Below are 27,220 nucleotides of genomic sequence, written 5' to 3' on the forward strand. Positions count from 1 at the left end.
GGGTCTTGAAGCCTGGACCGCAGGAGATGAAGGCCCCGGAGGATGCTGAGGTTGTCCACCTCTGGGCTTCCTCTCCCGCCACCCCCCGCCCCGGCCCCCTGCACACAAACACTCTGTTCTCGCCCTGTCTCTGTATACACTCTTCGGGGCCCATTGCCCTGGCCACCACCGCCGGGACCTGACTGCTGGGGAGTCGTGGGGCCAGGTATGCGCCCCACGCTCCGGGGTCCGGGCTGGGACCGGGCTGGGCAAGGCAGGTGCTGAAGGACAGAAGGCAGGAACCGCGGGGGCGGGTCCTGGAGGCTGCGTGAGGTCACCGGGCAGTCCCTGCTCTCCCCAGGCCCGAGGCTGCGCCCGCCCGGGAGGCTAGCGCGCTCCTGGATGCCGGCCACCGGGCTCCCCTCGGAGAAGCCCAGGATACCTCCCCGGCGCCCGGGGGCGCTAACCGCGGCGGTCCCCAGCGCGCCCCTGTGCCCCGAGCCCATCAGGCGCGCACGCCCCAGCGGGGGCCTCGGGTTTGTATTGGAATTTGGTTTATTTTCCAAGAGGACTGCCCTGGCCAGAGTGGAGCGCCAGGGGACATCAAAACTGTCAGCTCTTCGGCGCTCCCCGGTGGGCGCAGAGGGAGGGAGCCTGATTCGGCCCTAAAAGGCTCCACCCCTCACCTTGGGACCCCCCCACCCCACCCGCCAGCGGACCCAGCAGCTTGAAGATCATCGGCTCCAGATCATTTGATTTTTTTTTTTCTCTATTAATTTCCCGGCCTATTTTTTCAGATCTGTCTTTTTTCCTGCTCTGGTTAGAGAGAGGAGGGAAAAGAGAAAGAAAAGAAGGAAACCCAGATAGCAAGTTTTACAGGCTTCCCAGAGATCTCTGTATGGTTGGGGTTTCCCGTGGTATGGTTTGATGTTCCTTACACAGGAAAGCGAGTCAAGCCAACTTCGTTAGGATTTCGACAGCAGCCCCAGCCAAGAGGGTCCTGCTTGCTTTCGCGGATTTCACACGGTGCTCCAGGCCAATCTGGGGCGCTCAGGCCCTGTTTTACCACCACAGATTTTAAAAGCACTAATTTCAGAAAGGAGTCCTCCCATGTAGGGCCTTTTACTTATGGGGACCCTCAGTTTTTTAGATCCACAAATACGGAGGCAAGGAACATCACACTTTCTTAAATAGATGTCTCTTTTCTTTTTCCGTCCCTCCAGGATGGATTTGGTAATGCGCAGAAAAATATGTTAAAACTGAAACAATGATCTCAGCATCTGAGACAATTTTACACCGTCAGATTGCACTAAAGTCCCTTTTGATAGAAGGGGGGGGGGGGGGACCTTGGTAATCCTTCTAAGATTAAATCTGTGAAAAGATGGTATTTCAGTCTTTCCCTTTTCGTGCAAGAAATGCAACATATTTTTTGATCTGCCATTTATCTATCTATCAATCTATGACCCATCTATCTACCTACCAATCTAGGGAACCCTTTAACGCACTGTAGAGGGAGAAGCGACTGAAAGATCAATCTGCAGTTTCCACATTATAAAATAAACACGATCACATGACAGTGAATCCCTCTACTCTGCCCTTTTGTAGGCATGAGCAAAACCTACTCTGAAATGTCTGTCTTAGGGTGATTTACCCATAAATCCTTCGCCTACTTGGGGCGATGCGGGGCAGTGCAGAGACACATGCTGACCATCCACAGCGTATTTTCAGGGTGCCAGGTCCACGTTAATTCCCTGAGCTGTGTGGGTACCCAGACCTTTTAAAATCTCCCTTGGAACATCACTGCATGTTCCTATGCTATTTAAAAATACTATTTAATCATTAGGTGAATGTCTCCAACTGTTGGAGGCTCTGCGCTAACAGACATCTGGCCTGGATGACACGATGGTGGTCCAGCTCGAAAGCCTCCGCTTTCGAGAACCCCTTGCCCCCACCACTCTTCCCCAGATGACTAGCCTGGGTAAAGCTGATGAGAACAGAGAAGCCGCATTGGCTTTTGGACTCTATTCAGGTGTAGGCACAGAATCTCTCTCCCCCGCCCTTTTGAAAGTAAATACCTTGATAACAGGATGGACTGCCCGGATGGATGGCCAAAGAGTAGAGGTCATCTTGAGGAAAATGACACCAATGATCTAAAAAGGACATCTACTTTATGAGATTGCAGGCGAGATGCCAAATATTACATTTAATGAGGCCTGATTCTTTTTCTCCAAAAATAACAGAGACTGTCAATGAGACTGTCAGGAAGACAGAGGAGCATTTTGCAAAGCCTATGTTCAATTATTGCTTTGTAATATTTTTCTAAAATTGAAAAACGCCTCACAAGTATATGATCTCATGTAAATACTCCTTGAAGAAGCTTAACATATGTTTGCACTGCCCCAAAGGAATTACAAAAATATTCTTTCCGCAATCTCTTAAGCTTTTAAACTATTCACTTGCATTTCTAAAAGAATCTGTTTTTCCTAAAGTTTTTTTTTTTTTTTTTAAACGGGGCGGTGGGGAGGGGGAACCTTAAATAGAAAGGGTTTTTGTTTGTTTGTTTGTTTGTTTGTTTGTTTTTTTAGAGATTAGCCCTCAGAACTTCAAATGAACATCAATTGATGTTAGTGATAACATTTCCAGGTTTTTAACTTTGTGTTTTCTGTTTCCTTTTTTTTGTTGTTGTTGTTGTTGTTGGCATAAAAATAATATATTTAGCAAAGATTAATAGATACTATTACACGAAGAAAAGTAGTCTGGGCTATAAGATTTTGAAGGCATTTCTAACAAGATGTGTAAATGGAGACCCATGATGTGCTCGGGGCAGCTCTGACAGAAAGAAGAGCACAAACGTGTTTGTCCAGGTGTTTTAATGCATAGTTATACCATCCAGAGGAGGGGCATTTGAAATAACCGGCGAGTTACGCCCAATGAAAATTTAAGTAAAGACAGATTCTATGGGCAGTTACAGTAGCCTACAGATTTCAGCATGTGTATATGTATAGTGAATTTGTTCGTACCCGTGATAATTTGGAGTTAACCAAATAAAAGTGTGGGGGATTAAAAGGAAATAAGCGAGTATCCATCTTGGAAGAAAAAAATCAGACTGACTTACTGGTTTATGGCAGTTACTGTACACAGATTCTCTGTAACCATGTTGAATTTTTAGCGTTAGATTTTAAATATATTTTGACAGTCTGAACTTGTATGGTGTGACTAACTATAGGGAGAAATGACAGGTCTGCTTTGTTATTAAGCTGCTGTCTGGAAAATATTGGACTCTGTACAGTAAATGATAATTATTTTGCCACTTACATTAGTGCGGCTAATAGCAATAAGGGTTTTTTGAACCATAGAAAGCTAACTACTTTGAATTACTGTGCTTTGTTATTCACTGTGAGGCAAGAAGGCTTTTTTTTTTTTTTTTAAAGCAACCTCATTTTCATATCCTGGCTTTAAGAATTCCCTGCTACTAATTTAAACAGAGAGGAAGTTAATAAATAAAAGGGTGGTATCTGAACGTTTCTATTTGTTGAGAGAACGTTTGTAGTTAAGGTCAGCGGTACCAGCAGAATAGACCAGAGCAAGGAAGGAGGAGGGGGAAAATGGAAGAGAATGTGCCCTAGCAAAGATCCAGGGGAAGGGGGACCCGTTGGGCTCCCAGAGGGATGGGCTTCAAAGCTGGACTTCAAAGCTGATCCAGACTGTCAGGCGAGTAAGTATCTCTACATCTCAGCTTCCTTGGGGTCAGAGCCGTAGTCAGAGGGGGTGACCTTGCCTTGCGTGCCATTCTCTTCCATGTGAACCCCTCCTCTGGCAGGTCTGAGGCCAGGATGCGAAAGCAAGTGGACCTAAATCCCTCTTCCTTGGGTCTAATTCTGCCTTTTTCATAGATAGCTAGGCTGCCTTTGACGTACTGTCCTTGAAACCTCCTTCATGGTTATTAATTACCCTTTGTTTATTTTAATATATTTACTAAATCAGGTACCCAAGGGAATCCTCTACATCAGTGATGTGAAAAACCCTGTTGCCTGAAGTCAAAGAGGTACATCTTGATTTCTGATTTGCATGTGCTCGTTTGAATAACTTTTCCGTGAGGGAGGAAGCAAGCAAGCAAGGAATGCTGATAATTTCCTAAGTGTGAAAAGCTCCTGCTTTGGTAATTGTAGTCTCTGGGTTTCCCACGTAACTGAAACGGTGATCCGGGAGGCTAAAGGGGAGATCCAAGTATGCAGGACCAGCATGCATGCATTTCTGCATTTATCTCGTTACGTAGGTGTGGTGGACAGAGCGATCGATTGGGTTGGAGGAAACCTCACATCTTTCGCCTTAACCAGCATGCATCTCCTGACTCATGGAGCCAGGCCTGATGTTAGAACATCACGCATTTTGGGTGAAGCTGTACAACCAGCATCCGTGGTCGTTGGCCAGCTTTCCCTGGGCCTCGTAAACATTCCAAATTTACAGACTCTTAGGATTCACTCCATACTCACATTTGGAAAGTTTGGTGTCCCGTCAAAACAGAGTATGTCCCCCTCCCCACCCCCGTATCCAAATGTGACTTTGGAGCCACTGCCCGCTTCGATTATAGGCAGAAGGAAAGAATGAGAGACGGGTGGGAGGCAGAAATCTCATTCTCCTCTAAAAAAAAAAATAAAAGAAAAAAAAAAAGAAAAGAAAAGAAATTAAGATATTTAAATCGGTTCTCAATTGTAAGCATCCCAGAGTGAATTTAATAATGAAACCTCTTCATTTAGAGAGTCTGACACTTGTACCCCAACAATTATTTAGTGTCATTGTTTTATGTGTTCTTGTGACCTCTTATTGGCTAATGGAACAAAGTTTGATTTTTTTTTTTTTATTAAAAACTTGCTTGCTGAAAAATCTGCATGAAATACAGTTTTTGATTTCTAGAGAAACCGAGGAGGGGGGCAAAAGTCACACTGTCAAAATGCTACTCTTTGCGAAGGAGACACTTTAAGGATCCAATGAATCTGAGAGTGTTGGAAACCAGAACCCTACTTTCCCTCATTATTCAAAAATAGTGTCAGATTGCTTATTTTTACACACTGCTTGAATAACCTGACTGTGAATATTTAACTATGATTTCTTTCCTAGCCTTGCACGGAATTAACCTTTTCCTGAATAGTTCTCGCACACAGATTTTACCTTGATGTATATGTGCCTTGGGGATTGATCTGAGTGTCCACACATGTACACGTACTTCGAATACTTTATTCCTCTCGTTTTTATTCCCGTCTTTTGTCTGTGTCTTTATAATTGCAATTTGAAAGCCATCTATTAAATGTGATGATCTAGGCCCACTGAAAGGTTTTGTTACATGGAAACCATCCCTTTTGAGCAAAGAGTTAATGAACTTTTAAGGCAAGGTTCACAGTGGTCCTGACCCTCCTGGTAATTTTTCATATAAGGTTACGGGTGGGAGAGAAATCAAATTTCATCTGTGAATTTGATTGACAGGTGAGAGCAAGGAAGAGAAAGGCATTTGGTCAGATGGGGAATCTTGGGGTAGGAGGACATTCCTCTGAGTTACTCCGGGATATTAGATATTATAAGCGGATATATGAAAAGTTCAATACTTGATACTCTTGGGAGAGTTACTTAGTGTATATTCAGAGAGTCACTTTGGCTAAGGGATTTTAGTAGTGAAAGTCAAAAATGGAGAGCCGCTAACTTTCTTCTCTCTTGCTAATTTCCACTATGTACAGCGGGTGGCTCATTTCTGGCAATCTTCTAGCTAGAGTAGGAAAATTAAATCACACACCATTTGGGAAGTCATTTAATTACCTTTCATTTCTTCTCAGAAACACAGTCTGGATTATATTATGGTTCTTGGGCCTATTACAAAATATTCATCTTAAGCAGTATCACAAAAAGATTAAATTCTCCTTTGCTGCAGCATCTCCGATCCTGACTCGCATTTTCTGTAGGTGCATGTTATATCTTAAGGTGTGCAAATCTACCCAAATTGCATGGTTTATCAAGATCGTGCCTTCTAAGGAAGGTCTTCTAACATGAACGTCCACAGAGACCACAGCTGTTTGATGTCACAATTTCCATGGTGAGCATCCTTGGGTAACGTGACGTTAGCGCCTTGGCCATGGAAACAAGTGATGATGTTGCTTGACCCTAATAATACCAAAGGTGGCTTTGGAATCTGCCTTAGGGACTGTCCCTCAGCTTGAATTAACTAACCCAACTGCCCCTGGTTTGCACCAATGTTGAAAGTAGGACTTCAAGACATGTTCTTTCGTCTTGTGTGCTGTAACACTGATTTGGAAGGTGGTGATGGATCTTAGCCTGCTCATGTCTATGCTCTGCCCATTTCAGATGTTCCTGACATTGGCTAAGACCCATCCGGAAGCAACCAAGCCTTACAGAGCTGCCTCGGGGCAGGGCAGGTGGGATACATACATAGGGGAGAGGCCCATTTGTAGCTTTCCTGTCGCCTATGGGAGAAGCTGATGGAACTTGTATAAATAGTATTTCCTGGGTTCGAAGTACCCGTCAGTTTGTTTGTTTTTTTTTCCTCCCCTCTAGTGTTACACTTAGCTGAGTGGACATGTTTTATCCTGACTGTACCTATGCCAATCTGAATGCAAAGAAATGTAAGGAAGGGTTCATTGTTTTATGAACTGGGATAAAAACCAAAAGTGAAACGAAACCAAGCAAAGACAGTAGAAGTGTTCAGAAATCTTTTTATTTTGTATAACTTGACCTCCCGTGTTGCCCATGAATCATCTAGAGAAATAAAACGCAAAGCATGGTTTCCCGATGCCCAGTGTCCACGTGGGGGCCTTAGCACAGCTGTTTCATTCAAACATAAAATGAAGTATGTCATAACCATGTTTCCCTTGCAGAGCCCATCAAAATCTTTTACCAGAAATGGTGAATCAGGTGTTCTCATGCAAAGGACATGTGAAAACACAGACTGTAAGTTCTGAATTCTTGGTGCCTCTGTTTAGAAAGCCCAAGTGAGAACAGTGGCTGATCTTGACTCTGTCTTCATCACAGGCCCCTCAGGGCTTCTAAATACTCCGTTTTTAAAGTACACCCTCCATACCCCCAGGCAGCAAGGAACAGAGTGCTGTCTTACATGCAGACTTGGAGTGGACCAATCCATCAAAAGTTCCATGAGTGTGTCTTAAGCGAATTACATCAATGGATTTGTTGGCACTGAGAAAAAAAAAAGGGGGGGGGAATACTTTCGCTTGAAGTGTTTATTCCGCGGACTTACTTGTTTGTTTGCTGTTTGTTTATTTAGGTCATGCTCCCACATAACCACCGTCTCACCCCCTTTCTAGACAAAGCCTGCCGAATGTTCTTTCGGTGGGGACTGGCCCCCTCCTGGGCTGATGTAATCAATCGGGGCAGGGAGAGGATAACGAGCCATATCAAGTCATATTTTCCGTGAGCTCTAGGATACTCTTGAGGGGGCAATTTAAAGAAAGACACGGTATGCATTTAGGGGGGAAGAAAGGGAAGAAAGAGTTTTTGCAACAAGTACGGCACTCGTGACTTAAAACAAAGCCATGCTCCTGTAAAAGAGTGTTCCCGCTGAAAGCACACATTCAGTCATTCACCTGCCAGAGCCTCAGATTTACTGCTGCCGTTCGCAGATGCCAGTGCTGAAACCCTCTTCACCTGCGGACTGCTGAATCTTCCATTTCCTCCATCCAAAAATCACTGTCAAGTTGTTGTTTAGTGTCTGCATTGTTTTGGCTTTTGCTGGCACCTAATGAAACTATCAGCAATAAATGAGCTAAGCAGAAGGGCTGGTTTTGATTTTGATTTTGTAATTTTTTTATTTTTTTTATTTTTTGGTCTTTTTGCAATATTTGGAAAAGACTGGGACAAGGGTCAGCCAGTGGGAAAATTGGACATGCCCCTGTTTTCAGCATCCACAGGAAATATTACAAAGCCATTGGCGCATACATAGTTTCAGATGGGAAGTAGCACCAAGGAGGGGGAGGGGAGGAGCGGTTCCAGGCGGTGGGTGGAAAACGCAGACCCAGCTGTGGGAATCACAGGTCTTGTCACTGGAGACCACACAGCCACAGGAGCAGTGTGACCTCAGGTGTAAGACCCTGGACCTAATGAGTTATTCACATGCAACCAGTAAGAACGTCTTTTGTTCATTTTGGGTCTATTGAAAAGCAGGGTAGGTTCACTTGCCGGTGGGTAGGCAGTGGAGGGGAGAATGGAATTGATACGAAATTCACCTTGAGGTCACACTTCCTTTAAATTAGGTTCCACAAAGTTTCTTTTCTTTTTCCCTGACTCCTTCTGCAGCAGCTGTGTGTCCTGGGTTTACAGTGATGTTAAGGGGACTCTGGACCACGGTTGACGCCCCTCTGCCTCCAACAACAACGTGAATCAAAACGGAGACCTTTTGTTACCAATAGTAGTTAATCAAAGGGCTTGATTCTGTGCTGCTGTGGTGCATGCCTCCGGCTTGTTCATACTTGAAGACGAATTTCACCTGGCATGTACATGAAATGGGGGAAAGCTGACATGGGGGTCTCTTCCTGGGCTGAACGTTTTGAATCGGAGAGTAGGATTTCCTGTTTACCTTTCGGAAATTTCTCTTCGTTATTTTCCTGCCCTCTCTCTTTCTTCATCAGGGAGCTATTGGGATCCTTACAAAATATCTTACGGTGCATACGGTACGTTTCGCAGTGTTCGGAATCATGCGTGGCATTTTAGAAGCCCATGTGAGTCTGCCCGAGAGGATGCATAGCATCCCTCTCCTCTCAGCAGCAGCCAAGAGAAATCAGAAGCCCCTTCACCCATATTGACCTTTTCGACACGAGCTAAGAACTGCTTTCTCCCCCACTCTTTGCTCCAGTGAGTAGCACATACAGGTAGCTCTGTGGTGATGCTCAAAGACTGTTTTGTTTGTTTGTTACTGGGCTCTCCCAGACTTTTTATTTTGTTTATTTATTTATTTTTTTATTTTTCTTCTCTTTTCTATTTTTAAAGCCAGGAAGCTCTTTCTCCCCACTGCACAGAAGGCAAGTGCAAAGCGCACGTGCTGGCACGGGCTTTCACGGGCAGTTTGGAGGTTTGAGCCGGGGCTCTCCCTCACCGCAAAGGAGGGAGGGAGTTTGTGATGGGGACTGGATTTCTGGTCAGCCTCGGGGCTGCTTTGCTGCCCAGGGCTGACGGCTCCCAGCTGCCCTTCTCCCCAGCCGCCTTCCGGAGACCCCCTCTGCATTCCAGGCCCCTTGGCATCGCCGTCTTGCCTTGGACGCCACGGCTTTCCACGTGCTCCTTTCCACGTGCTCCTTTCCACGTGCTCCGTGTTCTAATCCAGCCCGCAAATCAGAATGAGCAGGGCTGCTGCTGCCTTCACTATCGTCCCCACCTTAGCGGTTGGTGATGACCTTGTTGGCAAAAATGGGTGTGTTCTAAACACTAGTCACCGGGGGTAGTTTGGCAAACCTAATTATTCAGAACTTACCTGTTTGATCTGAGCCTCAGGTATTGACTAGCCTCCTGACAAAACCCCAGTCCGAAGGCGAAAAGGTCATTGGCGAAATAGCACAGGACAGGTGCAATCAATCCTCCCCACAGACGTGCGGGCGGATATAACCCCCGGCTCCCGAATTGAGCGGGTGGGATTTGAGTTGGAGCCTCGACTCCAGCAGGAAAATGCAGGGTACAGCTTGGCTCCTGACTGAGAGCGGGAGGTTTTCCCTGTCCAGCTGGAGCTCGGAGATGTCACGGAAGCGTGGGGAAAGTCGCCCTGCCCCGGAGAGGAAGAACAAAGTAAGGAAGGATCTGTTTTTATTCTTTTTCCTTCTATTTTATTTGAGCCAGGTGATAGTAGCGATGAGAAACTTTCCCTGTTGCTGGAAAACTTTTGTTTTTTAAGGCATTGGTGGGAATGGGGGGAGGGAGTGTAGTTTCTGCAAGGTGTTTGTGTCTGTCTTGACATTTTACGGTGTCATTCAGATTCCCCATTCCCTGCCCCATCGTTTGCCGCTACAATAAAAAAGGCACCTCTCCATGTTTGCCACGGTTAACCGGTCAGATTTTCACTTTAGGGAGGATGAGTTCCGAGTGTGTGATTTCAACTGTAAATTCATCAGGAGTTATTTGCAGAGCTATTGCCGATATGCAGTTGTTCTGAGAATGCATGTTTTTATGATTTCTGTAAAATTTAATTGGGATCAGGTCACTCTGTGGCTTTGACTCAAGGACTTCTTTTTCTCCTTCCTCCTCCTTCTCCTCCTCCTTCTTTTTTTTTTTTTTTTTTTTTTTTTTTGGTGTTGCAAGCTGCAGTAAGTGATTTGTAATTTATAATCAAAGTTTGGTATCGTTAAACTAAACTGTAAAAACTGGCTTTGGGAGTTTGCTCATAAAATAAATATTTGAAAAAATATAGCAGGGAGGCTTACACAGTAGAGGCAATGTCAGTACGTATATATCTGTGTAGGTGAATATATATGTATGCATATTTTTTCTGGAGACTCTTAATGCTAGCCCCCAAAACGCATCTTAGAAAACTGTGACTTTCTGTAGCCCTTCCAGCCTGAGCGTAGTCTGATAAGCGTGTAAGCACATTTTCTTTAACGAACTTCTAATTTGTTTTTACAACTCCGTTCATAGTTCACATTAACTTATTTTTTCAGCTATTTTATTCTTACACTAAAGAGTCTGAGTATATGTGCTAGAATTCTCTGTCTGTAAGCTATAGTGCTCCTTAGCTAGAAAGACTTTTTTTTTTCTTTCCTCCTAACAAGGAAGCTCATTTAGAAAGAAATGTTTATGTGAAGTGCTTGTCAGTTGGCATTTTTACTGGTTTGCTAACCCAAAGGTAAAATATAAAGCCATGTCTATTCCTCGCTGGCTTGTTGTTACTAGAAGGGTCCCTCCCTTGTTAGCTTGATAAATAATTTTACTAGGGGGACTCTGCTGTATTTTTATGCTCGCTGTCTATTTTCTGCTTGCTGCAAATAAATTTCTGTACTCAGAGGGCACTAAAACTCCAAACACATGGTATTTTCCCATTTTGCTGCTGGTCGCCTGAAATATTTATTTCATCTCATGTTTTTAATTAATTTTTTAAAGGAAAAAAATAATTTGTGGTTAATATCGAACAGAAATTTGTCATACATTTCTCAGGACTGTTGGGTTGGAACAGGGAAGGAGAGCGTTTTGAGATGCTTCGTGTGTCAAAGCCGGTCCCATATTTGTCAAATTGAAGACAGGAGTTATTTATTGCGGGTGGGGGAGGGTGTCCCGAAGTTTTCTCATTATAGATTTCCTTGTCTGTCTTTCCAACTTTAAATATTAAGCTGTTCATATGAGGAATGAATAGGGCTGTAGAATTCTATCTAGAAACAAGGCACTCCACAATAAAATCTTTACCTTTGAAAAATGATACATGGCACAAAAGTAGAGATGAAATCGATCATAGGTATCAATATAGATATGAGCATCCACCTGAGTCCCAGGCATTTTGACACGGGATTCGTCGCTCGTGTGAACTTGGCATGGGTCACTGGGGGAAAATGTGTGGTACCTACCTAAACAAACACGCCGTAAAACAATCCAATAAAGTAAAATTAAAATTAATGTTTTCTGTAATTAAAACGAACATAGCATATACTGGGTACACAATGAAATGGTGAAGGAAGGAATGCCATACATATTGGGGAAAACAAGTGATCGTTTTAGATGAATGCCAGATTATTACACGGATTGAAATACAGTCTTTTTCGAAGCAGAGACTGCTTGTTATGTGTGATTTGTTATTTGCTTATCAGCAGGGTTTTATTTTGTGAAATTGGAAAATATTAAAATTTTTTTGTTTTAATGTTTATTTTTGAGAGAGAAAGAGATGGAGGGAGGGGCAGAGAGGAGAGACGGAGAGATAGAGAGAGAGAGAGGGGAGGGGCAGGGAGAGAAGGAGACACAGAATCCAAAGCAGGCACCAGGCTCCGAGCTGTCAGCACAGAGCCGGACGCGGGGCTCGAACCCACGAGCTGTGAAATCATGACCTGAACCAAAGTCAGATGCTTACCCCACTGAGCCAACCAGGTGCCGCTGGAAAATATTTTTAGAAACGTGTTAGAGACCTAAATTTAAAACCAGAAGGCCAGCACATGTCACCAACATCGACAGTATTGGGGAGACTGAGTCAGAGGTTATCTGGAGTTCAGTTTCTGCAACGATCACCACGATGAAGAAGAAAACCTAGATAAGGATTTTGAACACTGAATTTCTTGGGTTTTTGAACTCAGAATACTTGATCCACACGTTTTCACTATAGATACATAGGTTGGTTACCAAAACATGTATGTATCTTCCCAAACGTGTGTGAATTTTATTTTCATATCCCGCTTCTCAGGGATTTCAGAAATTAGCTAGACTTCAAGATGATGACTTGTTTTCTCCTTTCCAGTCGGCAGTTTATAGACTGTTCAGAATCGGTCTTTGTGCAATTTAAGGGAGAGTTGATAACTCTGTACTTCTTCGGGGCGATGCCAATTGGTCAGGAGTTAGAGCAAACTTCCATGGGGCTGGAGACCATGATGTTCCATCCTGTTCTTTGGAGGTCATCCAAAGCCTCACAGGCATTGATGAGGACAGCTGCCATTGATCTAGGGCCTCCTGGGAGCCAGGACCTACGCCATCTTTGATCGTTACAACAGCTAGAGGGGCAGATAATTTAATCCCCTTTGTACAGATGAGGAAACTCGGGCAAAAGCTATTAAAATATAATTTGAGCCTCCGCTGCAGTCATGCAGATCTGTATTTCTAGATAGACCCCGTGCCGCTCTGCCCTGATGGCCGTATTCCCTCCTTCCCAGCTAAACAGCCCAGCGTTGTAACCTTGGCACATGCAGTGGGGGCTTCGTAGCCCTCTCCTGTGTGGTCATCTTTTTCTGAGTTGGGTGGAGTGAGGCCTAGAAAACAACTATTATGATCTCATCAGTATCTAGAAGACGGGGACTGGTCCCTCTCATGATCTTGACCCCAAGGACCCCTCCAGCTCGAAAGTCGAACGATGCTGTGGTTTGCTTTCAGTGGGTAACAGCAGCCATTTCCTACTTGAAGATCAAGATGGTTATTTCAAGAGCATGTACAAAATAATAGATGGTCCGTTTCCTTAATACCCTGTAAAGTGTCAGGTGGACAAGTGACACTCGGGAAAGGGCAGGATCGTGAAGATAAATCAGCATTGAAACACTCCACTGAAAGCCCCATTTAATACAAAGTTGTCAGCGAGAGCTGTAGTAACATGAGAAAGAATACACAGTTTTTGCATCTGTAAAATAGGGTTGTAAACGAAGAAGGGGCAAAGGATTAAATACAATAATGTATGTAAAGCACCTGGCACGGAGTAAACACCCTGCCATGCTTGGCCTTGATCAGTTTTAGACAGAATAAAACTTTGACCTTCACACCTTACAGGCCTCGGTTTGTTTTTAGAATAATTGTGCTATTAGGATACCAGGCTCCTTCCCCTCTAAGTGTTGTCAGATTGGAAAATTGAGGAAAAACCTAGAACAACAGTTTTCTTTAATTTTTTAAAATGTTTATTTTTGAGAAAGAGAGAGAGGCAGTGCATGAGCAGGGGAGGTGCAGAGAGAGAGAGGGAGATACAGAATCTAAAGCAGGCTCCAGGCTCTGAGCTGTCAGCACAGAGCCCGAGGTGGGGCTCAAACTCAGGGACCACAAGACCATGACCTGAGCTGAAGTCAGATGCTTAACTGACTGAGCCACCCAGGTGCCCCTGTAGTTTCTAACTAGTTTCCTGAAGAGGGGGAAAAAAAAGCCATCACCCCTTAACCTTTTTTTTTTTTTTTTTTTTTTTAACAAGGCATGTTTGGGGAATTCTGTGGTCAAGCACTTAAGGGAAATCATGGATTGGGCAAAATCAAACACTTAATTTTGCTGTCCTCCATCTCAGAGCCTTTATATGCTAATATTATCGTGACCCCTCTACAGGAAAGGAACAGCACAGATAACACACTGTCTTCCAGACTTGAACATGGGACCTGTTCTGTAATGAACCGTTTTGTGGAACTAACATTACATTGGACAGTTGTGAAAAATGGCTGTTAAAATACTGAAGTCTGACCATTTTATTGAGTACGGGAGGACACTTGTACCAATTTCCCCTTGTGAAACTCATGTTCTGAAAGATGGTTTGCAATTCAGTGTATTTGCTTTTATTAATCAGAACCGTCTGGAACAGCAACGGGGCATCTGGTCAGCAAGAGAACAGGCATAATCAATTCCATTGACGTACATGCAGTGAAAGGCCAAGAATATCTTACCGTGGCGGCGGGGGGGGGGGGGGGGGGTGTGGCTCATGGGTGCGGTTTAGTACTTTCATGTGCTTGCTCCTCAGGGGGTTTCAGGACCCGGGTTTGGGACCCTGTGCTCTGATAGAAAACCCAAGATCACTGTCAAATCCGGCCTGGCCGTTTGTGATGGGATGCGCTCTCCAAGGAAATGAGAGGTCCTGTAAGGAATATGTTATTTTTCTAGAAGGCTGGCCAGGGATTCTTTGGACATAAAAACTCTAGCCTTCAAGTTTCTATTCCTTGATTGATGGGCTAACGGTGGACATTAAGGGCACGTATATACAAGCTGTATTGTGGAGGGCAGTTTGGGGTGGAGGTTCCTTCTCTCTGGCCCTTCTCCCTCCTTCTCTGTTTCTGTACACCTGCTTCATCCTCCCCTCAGCAGGCAGGCCTTCTCTAGGGAGAACACGTGATGTCTCCAGTCACTGCTGGCTTCCACCCCAACCATGCTTTTGAGCTCCCAAGCAGAGCCCCCGAGAGACTCTTACAACTCCGTTCTAGGAAGAGAATGTCCATTGGCTCACTGGGGGCAGGTGTCGATCTCTCCTCCGATCAGCAGTAGTTGGGGGAGGGTCCTCCAGATTGTGCTGGGAGGGGCGTCTGGCCTTCCCACTATGATTTCCTGAGAATGGGGGGGGGGCGGGCGGCAGGTTTGGAAGGTGGGTGCTTCTCCACGTGGGGGAGGGGAACTCGTACCCCGGACTCCTGTGCACGCCCTTTTGGAGATAGACGCGAGTAGAATCGGGCCATGAACGGATCCTGCACCTGGGAACTGGGTTGTCAACCTTGGATGCCCCTGGGGAGCTGTTAAAAAACCGTTGATGCCGGCCCCAGACCAATGACTCCAGAACTTGAGGCGTCAGTGTTTTTTTAAATAACAACTGCCAGGGATGCTAATGCACAACCAGGATTTAGAACTCCTAGTAGAGGAATTCAGGGACACAGTTCTTCATGGAAACCAAGAAAGTGAAGAAATAACTGGCGAATAGCGCATATTTTATTGTTCTGTCTCACAACTCGGCGTTTTTCAGGTCCGGTGAAATTAAAAGGGATGAACAATTGCTTTGTGCTTTCCCTGCTTTGTCTCTTCTTCCCAGCCCTCTATTGGCATCAAGTCTATATAAGGAAGGAGTAAGGAAGTCAGATAAGGCTCACAGGGAAAGCCAATTCGAGGTGGGGTCCAGAAGCGTCCTTTTTACACCTGACTGAGCCATGAAGCAGCCATACAAGCTGGGCAGGCATATTCCCCTGGGGTCTCATTCTTCTCGTTTGGGAAATGGGTCGAGTAATCCAGAGTCAGAGACCTTCTAGGAGTCTACAGTCAGCCAGGTGACCAGGTCATCACAGATCCAGCATATGAACCAAAGGGGATACTGAGGATTTTGCACTAGCAGAATGGCTAAGTTGACTTAAAAAAGTTTGTTTTAACATGTTTATTTTTTAGAGTGAGAGAGACAGAGCATGAGTAGGCGAGGGGCAGAGAGAGATAGAGAGAGAGAGGGAGACACAGAATCTGAAGCAGGCTCCAAGCTGTCAGTACAGAGCCCAATGCGGGGCTCGAACCCACGAACAGTGAGAACATGACCTGAGCCAAAGTCAGATGCTTAACTGACTGAGCCACCCGGGCACCCCAGAATGGCTCATTTTAAACTTATGATGGTACTTAAACAGGATTCTGCATGAAAAAGAGAATAATGGATTTAGTTAGCGAGTTACAAGGATAGATGCCTTCCAGATTATTTGCACAAACTCTTACAAGTACCGAGGAGGTGTTTTATTATTCGTCGTCAACACCACCAGGCACTTCTTGAGTATGTGATTTGGCTTAGAGTAGAAACAGGACCGGGGCAAATGGCGCTGGCTGAGATTAACCAAGATGTTTGATCACACACTGTCAGGCCCATTGATCCTCCACTAAAGCATAGCATTAAACCACACAAATGGCCCGCTCTGAAGGCATACTTCCCTCTACTCTGTGAGACAATTACCTTTTAAATTTCTCCTCTCCTCTTGGATTCTCAAGTCTGTGAGCAAGGAGTCTGCGCCTCATTTATTTCTGTGTCCGGTACAGGCCTGCATCGGTGAGCAGCACACAGCATTTGTGCCTCAGAGCCTCTCTGGAAAGTGCCAGAGCGTTCTCAAATAAGCAGGGGCACAAGCACACAAACAGGGAATACGAGTCTAGTAACAGTTTCCTCAACGACAAAGATGACATCTTTGCAGTCTGTCAAAATTAGAGGTTGTTCTCTTAATCCCTTCCCCGCTTTTCAAAAGACCCGTATCCTGACATTTCCTTGACACTTCTGTGGGCTAGGTTTCTTTTCCTGGACAGCATGTTAAATATAGTCTGCACCAGCCAGACCTATTTCTTAATGTCCTTTTTTGGAGAGCTATTGGAAAATAAACCCCTTTTCTCTGGCTGGTTTGGCATTCGAGTTCTTAGGCTTTATTTTAGGATTTAACTCCATGAACACTTACTGGGCAGTCCCTATACACTGGAATATGGATTCGATGCTGGAACATTCGGAAACAAATAGGACACAGTTTTTGCTCTCGAGGTTCATTATTGAGGCACACCGACAATTAAAACAAATAAAACGCTTGTTGTGTTGGATAAACGCTTTCCAGAAGATGGGGGGTTTGCAAGGTGAGCAGGAGGAGGGTTGTCGTTTTGTGAACACCCCACGCAGAAACACAAGCTCCAGAGGTAGCAAAAGGAAATTAGGCTCCTTTTTAAACTTGGGATGGGGAAGATCTTCCTTAGCCTGACCTAAAACCCACATGCGGTCCAACAAAGCACGGATCGCTCTACGTAAGCTTTTAAAATCTACGTGTCCCGAGAACACCCTAAACAAAATCAAAAGACAAGCAGCAAAGGGGGAAAAATCCCAACCCACCAGAGAGGCAAAGGCCTAATTTCCTGAGGATGGAGAGCTCTTACCGAGACGACCAACAACTTGATGGGAACATGAGCAGAGAAGAATGGGCAGCTTTTAGAAAAAGGAAAAACAAATGACCAATAATCTTAGGAAACCATGTTCTTCCTTGCTCATAACCAAGTAATAGGAAGGATAACCTTGCATTTTATCTGAAATGAGTGGTGATAGGCACCCACACGTGTGCTTGTGAACCTGTGATTTAGCCTCTTAGCTTTTATAAGATCTCCTGGCACATTTATCTAATAGCAAATGCCAGTTTGTACACATGTCCTGTTGGGGGAATTTTTTTTTAAAGTTTATTTTGAGAGAGACCGAGTGTGAGTGGGGCAAGAGCAGAGAGAGAGGGAGACAGACACTCCCAAGCGGGCTCTGTACTGTCCGCACAGAGCCTGATGGGGGATCCAACTCGGGAGACCGTGAGCTTGTGACCTGACCCGAAACCAAGAGTCGAACTGACTGAGCCTCCCAGGTGCCCCTCCAGCAGCGAGGGTACAGCTGAAATAAACCGTGTGTTCATGGGTCTGCGGTGGGGAGGAAGGACTCTCCTGCACAGGGACCGGTGGGTACCCTGGGAGAAGAAATGGGAAAGCCAGACCAGAGAGGGCGTGGAAACAGAGGTAGAAAGCAAAGCGGAATGAATTCGGGTGGGTGGTGCCCTGACGGCTTGCACGATCCCCTTTTCCGGAGCCACTTTGGTCCACGTCTGTGTTGACCAGCGTGAAACCATCCAGGTACAGCCCCTCCTCTCCATCAGTCTGTTCCTGCTCCGTGCTCCCCACCGGATAAAAGACTCATTTGTGTTAATTGAATTAAGGCCGGTATTGTTCATTGAGTCGTGGAAGCCGTTCCTCTGTTCTAGCCCTTTACTGTATCATCGGCATTGTCACAGCCAAAAAAAAGTGTTGGGGAAGTGGGGGGGGGGGGTGGCAGGGAAGGAGAGAGGGAGGGAGGGGCTTGTTTCAAAGAACTACATGGGGATTTGGTCACGTGTCTGCCATTAACATCAATCGCAGGCACAGGGCAGAAAAGCCCGGCGCGTTCCTACACACACCTCTTTGAACAAACGTCCCCTCTGGTGTTGCTACCAGGCTCCCCTCCGCTGATACAGGATTTGGGGGCTTTGAAGTCGGTTGTGGAAATTTCACTGCCTTCTTTGACTCCAGCAAATTGCTCCAAAATGCTACAAATGTAAAAAAGACTAAGGGAGTTTTAGCAGCAGCTTAGAGGTGGAATCCCCTTAAGCCATTGACAGAAACATGCGTTTCTTCTTTCGGTTTTTAATTTGTGAGTTATGTGTTAAAATACGGCAGTGCGGTGGCAGTCTCCTCTGAGGAAGTCAGGTTCCGGGCGGGGAGGAGAAGGGCAGATTCCAGGCCCTGGTTCTTTAGAACTGGTAGTGTTTAGGAGCCGGCCTTGACTCGGCCTTGACTCGGGGGCAAAGCTGCCTGCAGAGAAATCCTGTAAGACAGATTTTTTGCCCGATGGGCTTGAAAAGCGTTGGCAATGCGGGGTCGGGCGTTTCCAGGGTGAATCTGGATTTGACTGGGTGTCGAGGCAAATTAGATGCCCAGCCCAGAAATCCTTGCAGACTGGTGCTGTGTGAATGCCGGACCACCCAGAACAGGGTCCAGGGATGCTGCACTCATGCTGTGGGAATGCCGGACCACACAGAACAGGGTCCAGGGTCAGTGGTTAGTGACATGCTCACAGTCTTGCCTTAGGACTTCGCCCGTTTTGGGGAGGAAGTAAATTGGGCTTGGATGCAGTTTCTGAAAATCTCCCCAAAGTTCTTTTATTCCCACAGTACGTCCCCACTGTACCAGGTGAGCAGGGGCAGAGCTCTCCAGGCTTCTGTTACCACCTCCATAAATATAAGTTCCGGCAGCAATCGTGGGTTTTCAGACCCGTCTTGTTGTGTTTCCAGAGAGGAACCGTTTCTAAAATGAAGGTGTATGGGGGGAATCCCTGTAGAAAAAAGACCCCAGAAGCCACTGAGGGCGGAAGCCGGCCCTCCAAATTGTCAGCCGTTCTCCCCCCAACCCCACCCCACCCCCAGGACTCTGAGATCTCTGCAGAGGCTCTCGGAATATCTTTGAGGAATAGTTCGCTACGGGAAGGCTAGCTCACACAGCCTTTGATGGAGCAAAGGGCCCCTTGCCCTCACTGGAAACACTGAGGGATTCCGCAGAGTGCCGCAGCCCCCATGGTGTCAGTGTCAGGGCTTTCCGGCTTTGTGACTTGGGAGAAGTCCCTTCCCTTCTACAGACGGGATGGCAGCAGAACCAGCCACATGGAATTCTTAATACAGGTCTGGTGAATAAGCAGAGGCAGTGTCTGCTAAGTGCAAAGCCAGCTGGCTGCTCCCATTACTAAGGGGACAGGCAGGCGGGACCAGTCAGAACCATGTCTTTTTTGGCTCAAAACTATGGAGGATCTTTTTTTTCCCCTGAAGCCGAGGGGAATCCCATAGTTGAGTTGGCAAAATCGACCGCTCCCTCCTTTATAGCTACCTCTTACCTGTTTCTCAGCCTGTCACGTGTCACTGTGAAAGGCAGTGTTTCCCCGTAGACCACACCAGACTGTGATCCAGGACCCGTACCTTCCATGCCTCGGGCTCAGCGTTTAGCACGGGCGCTGTCACAGAACAGCTTCCCGGGAGATGTCGCCTGGATGGCTGACCAGCCGTGTGCGGGAGCCCACTCCGGGGGGCTCGCAAGAACCAGTTGAGTGGATCTCTTCCCGATTCCCTATTTAGGTACTGGCAGCATGAAATTGGTCGGGAATATTTGCAGCAGGGGATGAAAATGCTATAGAACCAGACCCCTTTTCCTTGCTCCCATCCACCGCAGAGCTGTTGCTGATCAGCACAACGCTGGGTGAGATGCCCAGATTTTTAAAGGAAATTGAACAGAGTAGAAGCACATGTATCGAAAGCGTCCCCACTGATACTGCTGTTCCGATGGTGAAGCACAATAGAATCGGAGAAGGGAAGAGTAATGTAGGCTGGAGGCCTCAGGGAAGGATCTTGAAGGCTGGAGGTTACGGGTGTCTGGGAAGAAGTCCTAGGCTGTCCAGGTTCTGGGGACAGGATGGGAAAGGACGCGACCAGAGTAATAGGGCAATGTCTCGCCTTGCCCGGGACTGCGGAGGGCAGGTGAGCAGCAGGACAGTGATGAAAAGGCGATGACAGGACGGAGGGATTACTTTAGCTGGACCTGGAAGGATGTTCAGATACTGCTGAAGAGACAGCTGAATTTCATTGCCGCCTGCAGCAAAGATCCCTGCACCTTGCAGATACGTCCGGTTTAATGCAAAGCATTCACCTGCCAAGTTTACTGGCCTCCTTAACCTCTTGAGCTGGTGCAGAGTCCCACTAAAGAGCTTCCCAAAAGTCCAGAAATTGAGGTAAATCGATGGTAAAGGAATCCAAAAAAGGAAGCACGTGAGGACCCGGGCTGAGTGAGACTGTGGTTTGAGACTGAGAGCAGAGAGAACCGCTACGCTGCCCTTGTTGTTTCTGTCCAAGATTCCGGCGGACGGGTCATGGGACCAACCTCAATGGTTTTTAATTTGAGCGCTTGGGACATTGACCATTGCCTCCCTGAGAACCTGGGTCAGCTCCCTCTAGGTCGGTGGTTCTCAACCTCAACTATTCCTGAGGATCACCTGGAAGGCTTTCAAGACCCCAGTGCCTGAGTTCACCCCCCCACCCCAGCTCAACTAAGTCAGGATCCCCAAGTGGTGTCAATTTGTTTTTTTTTTTTTTTTTTGGAAGGTCCCCGGGTGATCATAGTGCACAGCCGAGGCTAAGGCACGCTGCTGTAAGGCACTGGCTTTCAACTTTCGCAAGTTTCAGCCCCCCCCCCCCCCCCCCCCGCTAGAGTCCCCAGCCCTCGAATTCCCGATTTATGCAGTCTGGGTATGGGGGCTCAGAATTTGTATTTGGAACCAGTTTTCAGGCTCTGGCATGAGGCTCCATTTAAAAAGCCTCTGCCACAAGGTCACTGAAGCAGCATTTGGAAAACTGTCTAGTGGAGGTGTCTGAGACCGACCCTTCCCAGCTCTGCGGGACGACAAGTAGTCTGAAGCAGTGGGTTCTGAACCGGGGTGATGTTGCTCTCCACGGTGCAAGGAGCAACATCCGGAGCCGCTTTGGGGTGTCATGACTTGGGGACCGGGTGGGTGGAGAACAGGGGTGCTGTTGAATGCCTTAGAAGGCACGAGGCAGGTCATGCTGGGATTGAGCAACCCTGGTTTAAAGCCTCTGAGCTTCCTTTCGTTTCATATATGAAGTGGGGAATAGTCACACTTTTTTCTCTAGATTGTTGCTAAGAATAAATGGCATCCCGTAGATGAAGGGCTGTAGGCAGGAAGTGCTCAGAAAACGGTAGATGGTCCACCCTTGAACAGGGGTTTGAACTGTGCAGGTACACTTAGAGGCAGGGTTTTGTTTTGTTTTGTTTTCAATCAATAAATGGCATCGCAACTCTATTTTCTTTCCTTAAAAATTTAACAACATTTTCTTTCCCTTAGCTTACTTTATTGTAAAAATACAGTACGTAATACAAATATTATATAAAATATGTATTAATCGACTGTTTCCATAAGGCTTCTAGTCAACAGGAGGCTTTGGGGGGGGGGTCAAAAGCTAAGTGTGGATTTTTGGATAGCACAGGGGTCAGTGTCCCTCACCCCTGTGTCGTTCAAGGATCCACTGTAGCTCTGAGCCACTTCATGATAAAAAGTTTGCTGAGGGATTTGACCTCCATGGACCTGTCCTCGCATCTGTAAAATGGGCACATTAGTAGAACCAAACCCTGAAGGATGGTTGCAAACGTGAAAGGAGATGAGCTATGTAAAATCCCTCAAAATGCTCAATAAACCACCATTACTTTGGTCTTCCATTATATCTTTGCACAGACCTTGACTGTCTCCCTTGAAGGATCTAGGATGCTGACTTAACACTTGTCATTGACCAGGCCGGTTATATAGGTGGAAAGTTGGCTAATTTCTGGTTTTCAGGTTGCGAGGGCTCAGGAACACAGCAGGAATAGGGCATCCTCTTCGCCTTCCAGGCCAGACCCAAGACTCCCGAGCTGGATGGGGCTTCCAAAGTGCCCGGATGCATGCGGCCGCTCAGAAAACCTGATGTTTAATTTTTGCTGCCATGTTGACAGGTCTGCTTTAATGAGATTGTAGCGACGTGAAAATTTTTAGAAGACAAAACATCCCCGGACCCATATCCCATAGGTAGACAGACCTCAAGGCACTGAGTGACAGAGGGCAGTGCCTCACCCAACCTTCCCCACTTTTCAGACTGAGCAGGGATTTGAACCCAGGTCTGTTGGACTCCAGTGCCTGGTTTTCTCATGAGCCTGTGGCTCACGATGTGCGGTACAACAGGGAAGAGACCTTAGGGATGACACCCCCAGCATTCGAAAACATATTGTCTTCTTTACTGTAGTTCATTTTGCTTTCTGAGGTGATTAATGAATTAAAGATGCAGTGTATTTATTCTTTTGCCTGATTACCATTCTGTAATAAATCTAAGCTCCGGAGTCTGTCGATACAGGAAGGCCAAACTGCCTCTTCGGAAAATAAAGGTTTGTACATTAAGCTCGACTTCCATCTCTCCGGCACAGGGGAAAATTCACTTTTAGAGCCTTGTAAAAATAAGAGGGAAGCTCACACAGACACTGGCTGGTCCCTGAAAGGTGCTATTTCTGTGAATGGGAAGGCATTTTGCACACACATCTCCCTAGACATGGCAAGGCCTGTTGACCTATAGACGGGATTTATTTATTGGGAATACCGAACATCAAGCTATTCGTGGAGGTGATGGCGGGGAGGGAGGTGACGTCCGTAAAGACCTTGTCCCAGCCCTGGGCGAGATCTTATCGTCACTTTGAAATGGTGCTGACTGCTAGCTGCACTAATCTTTGGCCGAATGGCCGTGAGAGCTTGGGAGAGTGAGTTACTGGGTTCTAGGAGAGCTCCTGGAAGGCAGGGCACTGGCTTGCCTAAGGGACCGGGAGAGCACGGTGGCCAAGAATACTGCTGGACATAGCTGTCCACCTCCGTCTGGCTGTGTGACCCCAGGGATGTTGGGAGGTTGGCTTGCCCCCAGCACAGGTGCAGGCGTGGGACAAAACTTGGCTTTCTTAAAGCTCTCACTTTGTATAACCCTCATCCAACTTGACCTGTCCCAAGATGGGAAGCACCTAAAAAAGAAACAAGCAAACAAAACTAGGTTGGTAATATCATTGGTGACTTCCTTTCCTGTCCTTTGTATTTTTGAAAAAGAAAAAGCAGGGGCGCCTGGGTGGCTCAGTCAGTGAAGAGTCGGACTCTTGGCTTAGGCTCAGGTCATGATCTCACGGTTTGTGAGGTCTGACCGCGCGGAGCCTGCTGGGGATGCTCTCGCTCCCTCGCTCTCTGCCCCTCCCCCACGCACACGGTCTCTCTCAAAACAAATAAAAAAATTAAAAAAAAAAGATTTTTAAAGAAAAAATGAAAAAGCAAAACAAAAATAACTTACCTATTTGATTGGTCCATTTGATTGAATGAGTCTGTTTCAAGGACTTGATAAAATCCTCTAAAAATATTCATCATTCTGTCCAAGTCCATTTTTCTGGAAAGAGGGTCCCTATCTTCATCAGAGCCTCAAGGGATCCAAAAGCCAAAGACCGTTTGGAAATCAAACCACAGGTTCTAAAGGCTTGGTCTCTGCACGTGAGGTTCCCAGCCAGGCACTGGTGAGGGGGAGGCAGGCACAGGAAGTTTCTGGGCCAGACCGCTGGGAGAACTAGACATCGGGCAGTGTAGTGCCCAAGCCCTGACCTGCACCCCCTTTCCTGACCAGCCCACCCTCCTCCGAGCCTCCCCGGCTCCTTCAGAATGCTGCCAAGCTCAAGTCCCTCTCTGCAGGACAGAATCCCAGGTGGGTGGGCTTTGGATGAGCCAGCATGACCGTGTCATGGCCGCTTCCCCACCCCTGGCTGAGGGTTCCGCTGTGACGCCCGTGACCTTGTTCAGCTGCAGACTCATTCCTCTCTGGTCCTCCCCCAGATTCCTCCTCCCTGCCCCCTGCAACCAGAAAATGGCCTGTGCAGGTAACAGATACCAGAGAGAAGCGTCCCAGCAAGGCAGGCTTGCTTCCTAGGACCAGAAAATATGCTTCCCGCCTTCTCTTCCACAAATGCAAAAATTGCCAAGGTGGAGAGAGGCAATCCCTGAGGACCCTGCGTTTAATTATGCAGTGAAAGCCTCTTCCTGGCAAGTCCCAGGAGGCCTGAGGGGATGGCCCTGGAGGTGGGGGAAGGGTTCTGTTGCCAGCAGGGCTTCCTCTACTTGAGATGGATCCCACCTGGAAGGTTCTCCCTTTCTGCCTCTGCGCTTCGTGCGACTGTGAACTAGATTAAGAAGGAGCTTCAGACCTAAGCTACTCCTTTGGGGGTTGCCTTTCCCAGCCTCCCCAGGTGACACAAGTGATTGTGCTCTGACGACTCTGGGTGACACTGTTGGAAAATGAAAAACTTTATAAGGGGCAAGAGGCTTCCTCCTTCCTGACCAGAATTACAGATAGGAATTGGATAGGAGTCCGAATCGGATAGGAAATCAGATAGGACTCTCTGCTGAGATTATCCAAGCAGTCAGCCTCATTGTGTGTGTGTGTGTGTGAGTGTGTGTGTGTGTGATCATTTTTGCTCGCTATTTATTTATGGAAACATCTAGAGCATTGCTGTCCAATAGAAATATAATGTGAGCCACACTTAAAATTTTCCATTTTCTAGCAACGTGTACACTTAAAAATGTGAAAAGAAACGGGTGAGATCAGTTAAAATACTGAAAACCCCATCCACCAAAATATTACGGTAACATGTGCTCAGTATAAAAGTGTACTGATGAGATATGTTACCATTCTTTTCTTTTTGTGCCAGGTTCCCGAAATTCGATGTGCATCTCCGGCTGGATGCTAAACGTTCAATGGTTAATGTGACACGGAGTCAGACTAAAATAAAGTGTGCTTAACAGGAAAAAAACCAAACATACATTTTTATGCTGCTTCGGTTTTCTTTTTAATTTTTTTTTAACGTTTTTATATAGTTTTGAGAGAGAGACAGACAGAACACTCGCGGGGGAGGGGCAGGGAGAGAGGGAGACACAGAATCCAAAGGAGGCTCCAGGCTCTGAGCTGTCGGCCCAGAGTCCGACAAGAGGCTTGAACCCACAGACCGTTCGATCATGACCCGAGCTGAAGTCGGATGCTTAACCGACTGAGCCGCCCAGGTGCCCCTAGGCCACTTCAGTGTTTAAAGGTACAGTAGTTAGATTCAAGTACAATTAAAAAGTCTGTTCCGCAGACCAGTCAGCTACCTGTCCAGTGCTCGGTCGCCTCGTGAAGCCAGAGTTGCCTCGCTGGACGGCATAGTGAGCTCTAGACTTGAGGAGTTATCCGAAGGATCTGGTTGAAAACCACTAGGTGCCAGCTTGAGTTTCAGCTTTGTCTGGTATTGGGCACCTCTGTGTGTTCGGGCCATCGCCTTCAGCCTGTATGGCAGAACCACCAGAGGATAAGTGTCGGCCTGTGTACTGGAAACACCTAGAACATGTGCCTGCACGTAATGTGGGCTTAATATTTGCCAAGCGGATGAGTGAACAGAAGGGACCTACTAAGGACTTCCTGCCAGGTAGATCCGTATGCATTTAAAACCGAAGCCTGGAGGGTTCTTGGGTTTTGTTGTTTGTGTTGGGAGCAGGAAGGGGTGAAGAAGGCAGGAAGCGGCTACTGTATTTCCTGGACCAGGGGAGGTGCATGTATGAAGGTCTCCTAGCCAGAGCCGCTCCCTGGGTGGGATTATGTTTCCTCCTCCCCCTTCTACTTGTTCTCCCAAGGAGTAAGACCTGGGTCAGAGGCCTAGATAGCTACTTCCCAGTAAGTGTGGGACCTTCCCCAAAGCAGGGAGGCTTACCACCAGGGGTTGGAGAGAGCGTGAAACTCTCCCAGGCCTGAATATACAACCTATCTTCCCAGGCTCAGAAATATTCTATAGTGTTACTTGGCGTCCGGGGCATAGATAACAGAAGAATGTTCCATGCTTCGGTTAGCCAATAGACCTTGAAGCTTTTAAACTGGATTCTTTGTCGAGGGCTAAGAACTGTGTCTCTGACTTCTAGGTCTTGGGACATGGTAAGAAAGTCCACTCACTCATTTATTCCTCTTTCCATTAATTTAGGCATCCACCCAATGTGTCACCTATTAAGAAACTGTTGTTGGGGCAGGGGCATGCTGGAAGATCTAGACGGGAGCAACACGAACCTGGTCCCTACCCATCCACAGCTTCACAATCGGTTGGCAAAGCTGGATGTGAATCAAAGATGCTTTTCAGTTGGGCCAAAGTACCATAAAGGCTGAGACCAGAGTGCTTTGGCCAGACCTGGTCTGGATATTAGGATATGGGGGATCTTTATCCTAGGGGAAGTTTTTATCCCTAGGGGGGTCCTTATCCTAGGAGGAGTTAGGGGAAGGTACAGTGAACAGGGGAATGTGTCGTTCCAAGTAGAATGAGGAACGTGTTGGATGGCTGGATGGGAAGGAGGTGAAAGCTGCCTGGCTGGAGGCAAACTGCTCATGTCAAGGCCAGAGACACTGTTGTGTCCCTTCTGGGCTCCTCTGTACCTAGCTTGGTGCCCAGCATGTGACAGGTGCTCCACAAATATTTTCTGACCTAGGGAAAGCAAAGAGTTCTCCTGGGGATTCCTAACTTTGGTGGGGGGGAAACTCAAGTCAAGCACCCAGATACACCACCTCTTTGCTCACCCACTGAGTTCCATTTGGAATCTTGAGGATCATTGTTCTCCCTCTCCTTGGCTTTGGAGAACATGGTCAGCGCCTCTTCAGACCTCTCCCACAATCCCAAATTTTTGTGAAAAACAATAGAATTCAGGTTATTTTTT

The 27,220-nt window shown here is 46.7% G+C and overlaps 1 protein-coding gene across 5 annotated transcripts in view; it reads left to right on the forward strand.

Annotated features, from left to right (window-relative positions):
* Window positions 1-27,220, forward strand: part of MAF (MAF bZIP transcription factor) — a 335,586-nt gene that overhangs the window by 9,912 nt on the left and 298,454 nt on the right. Inside the window, exons 1-4 of one of the 5 annotated variants that reach the window (XR_015244678.1) lie at window positions 2,927-3,694; window positions 3,964-4,024; window positions 5,931-6,061; window positions 6,331-9,771. The exons of 1 other annotated variant lie outside the window; for it this stretch is intronic. Coding sequence is in view for 1 of the 4 variants with exons in the window: in XM_086688851.1 (XP_086544977.1) it covers window positions 3,964-3,997 (34 nt within the window). In the remaining 3 variants the exon portion in view is untranslated. Of the gene's footprint in view, window positions 1-2,926; window positions 3,695-3,963; window positions 4,025-5,930; window positions 6,062-6,330; window positions 9,772-27,220 lie in introns of those variants that run through there. 3 more of the 5 variants (XR_015244677.1, XR_015244679.1, XM_086688851.1) reach the window with 3 other exon arrangements.

The sequence above is a fragment of the Puma concolor genome, chromosome E2, assembly GCF_028749965.1.
Source record: "Puma concolor isolate L17-30 chromosome E2, mPumCon1.1.hap2, whole genome shotgun sequence".
Classification (NCBI taxonomy): domain Eukaryota; kingdom Metazoa; phylum Chordata; class Mammalia; order Carnivora; family Felidae; genus Puma; species Puma concolor.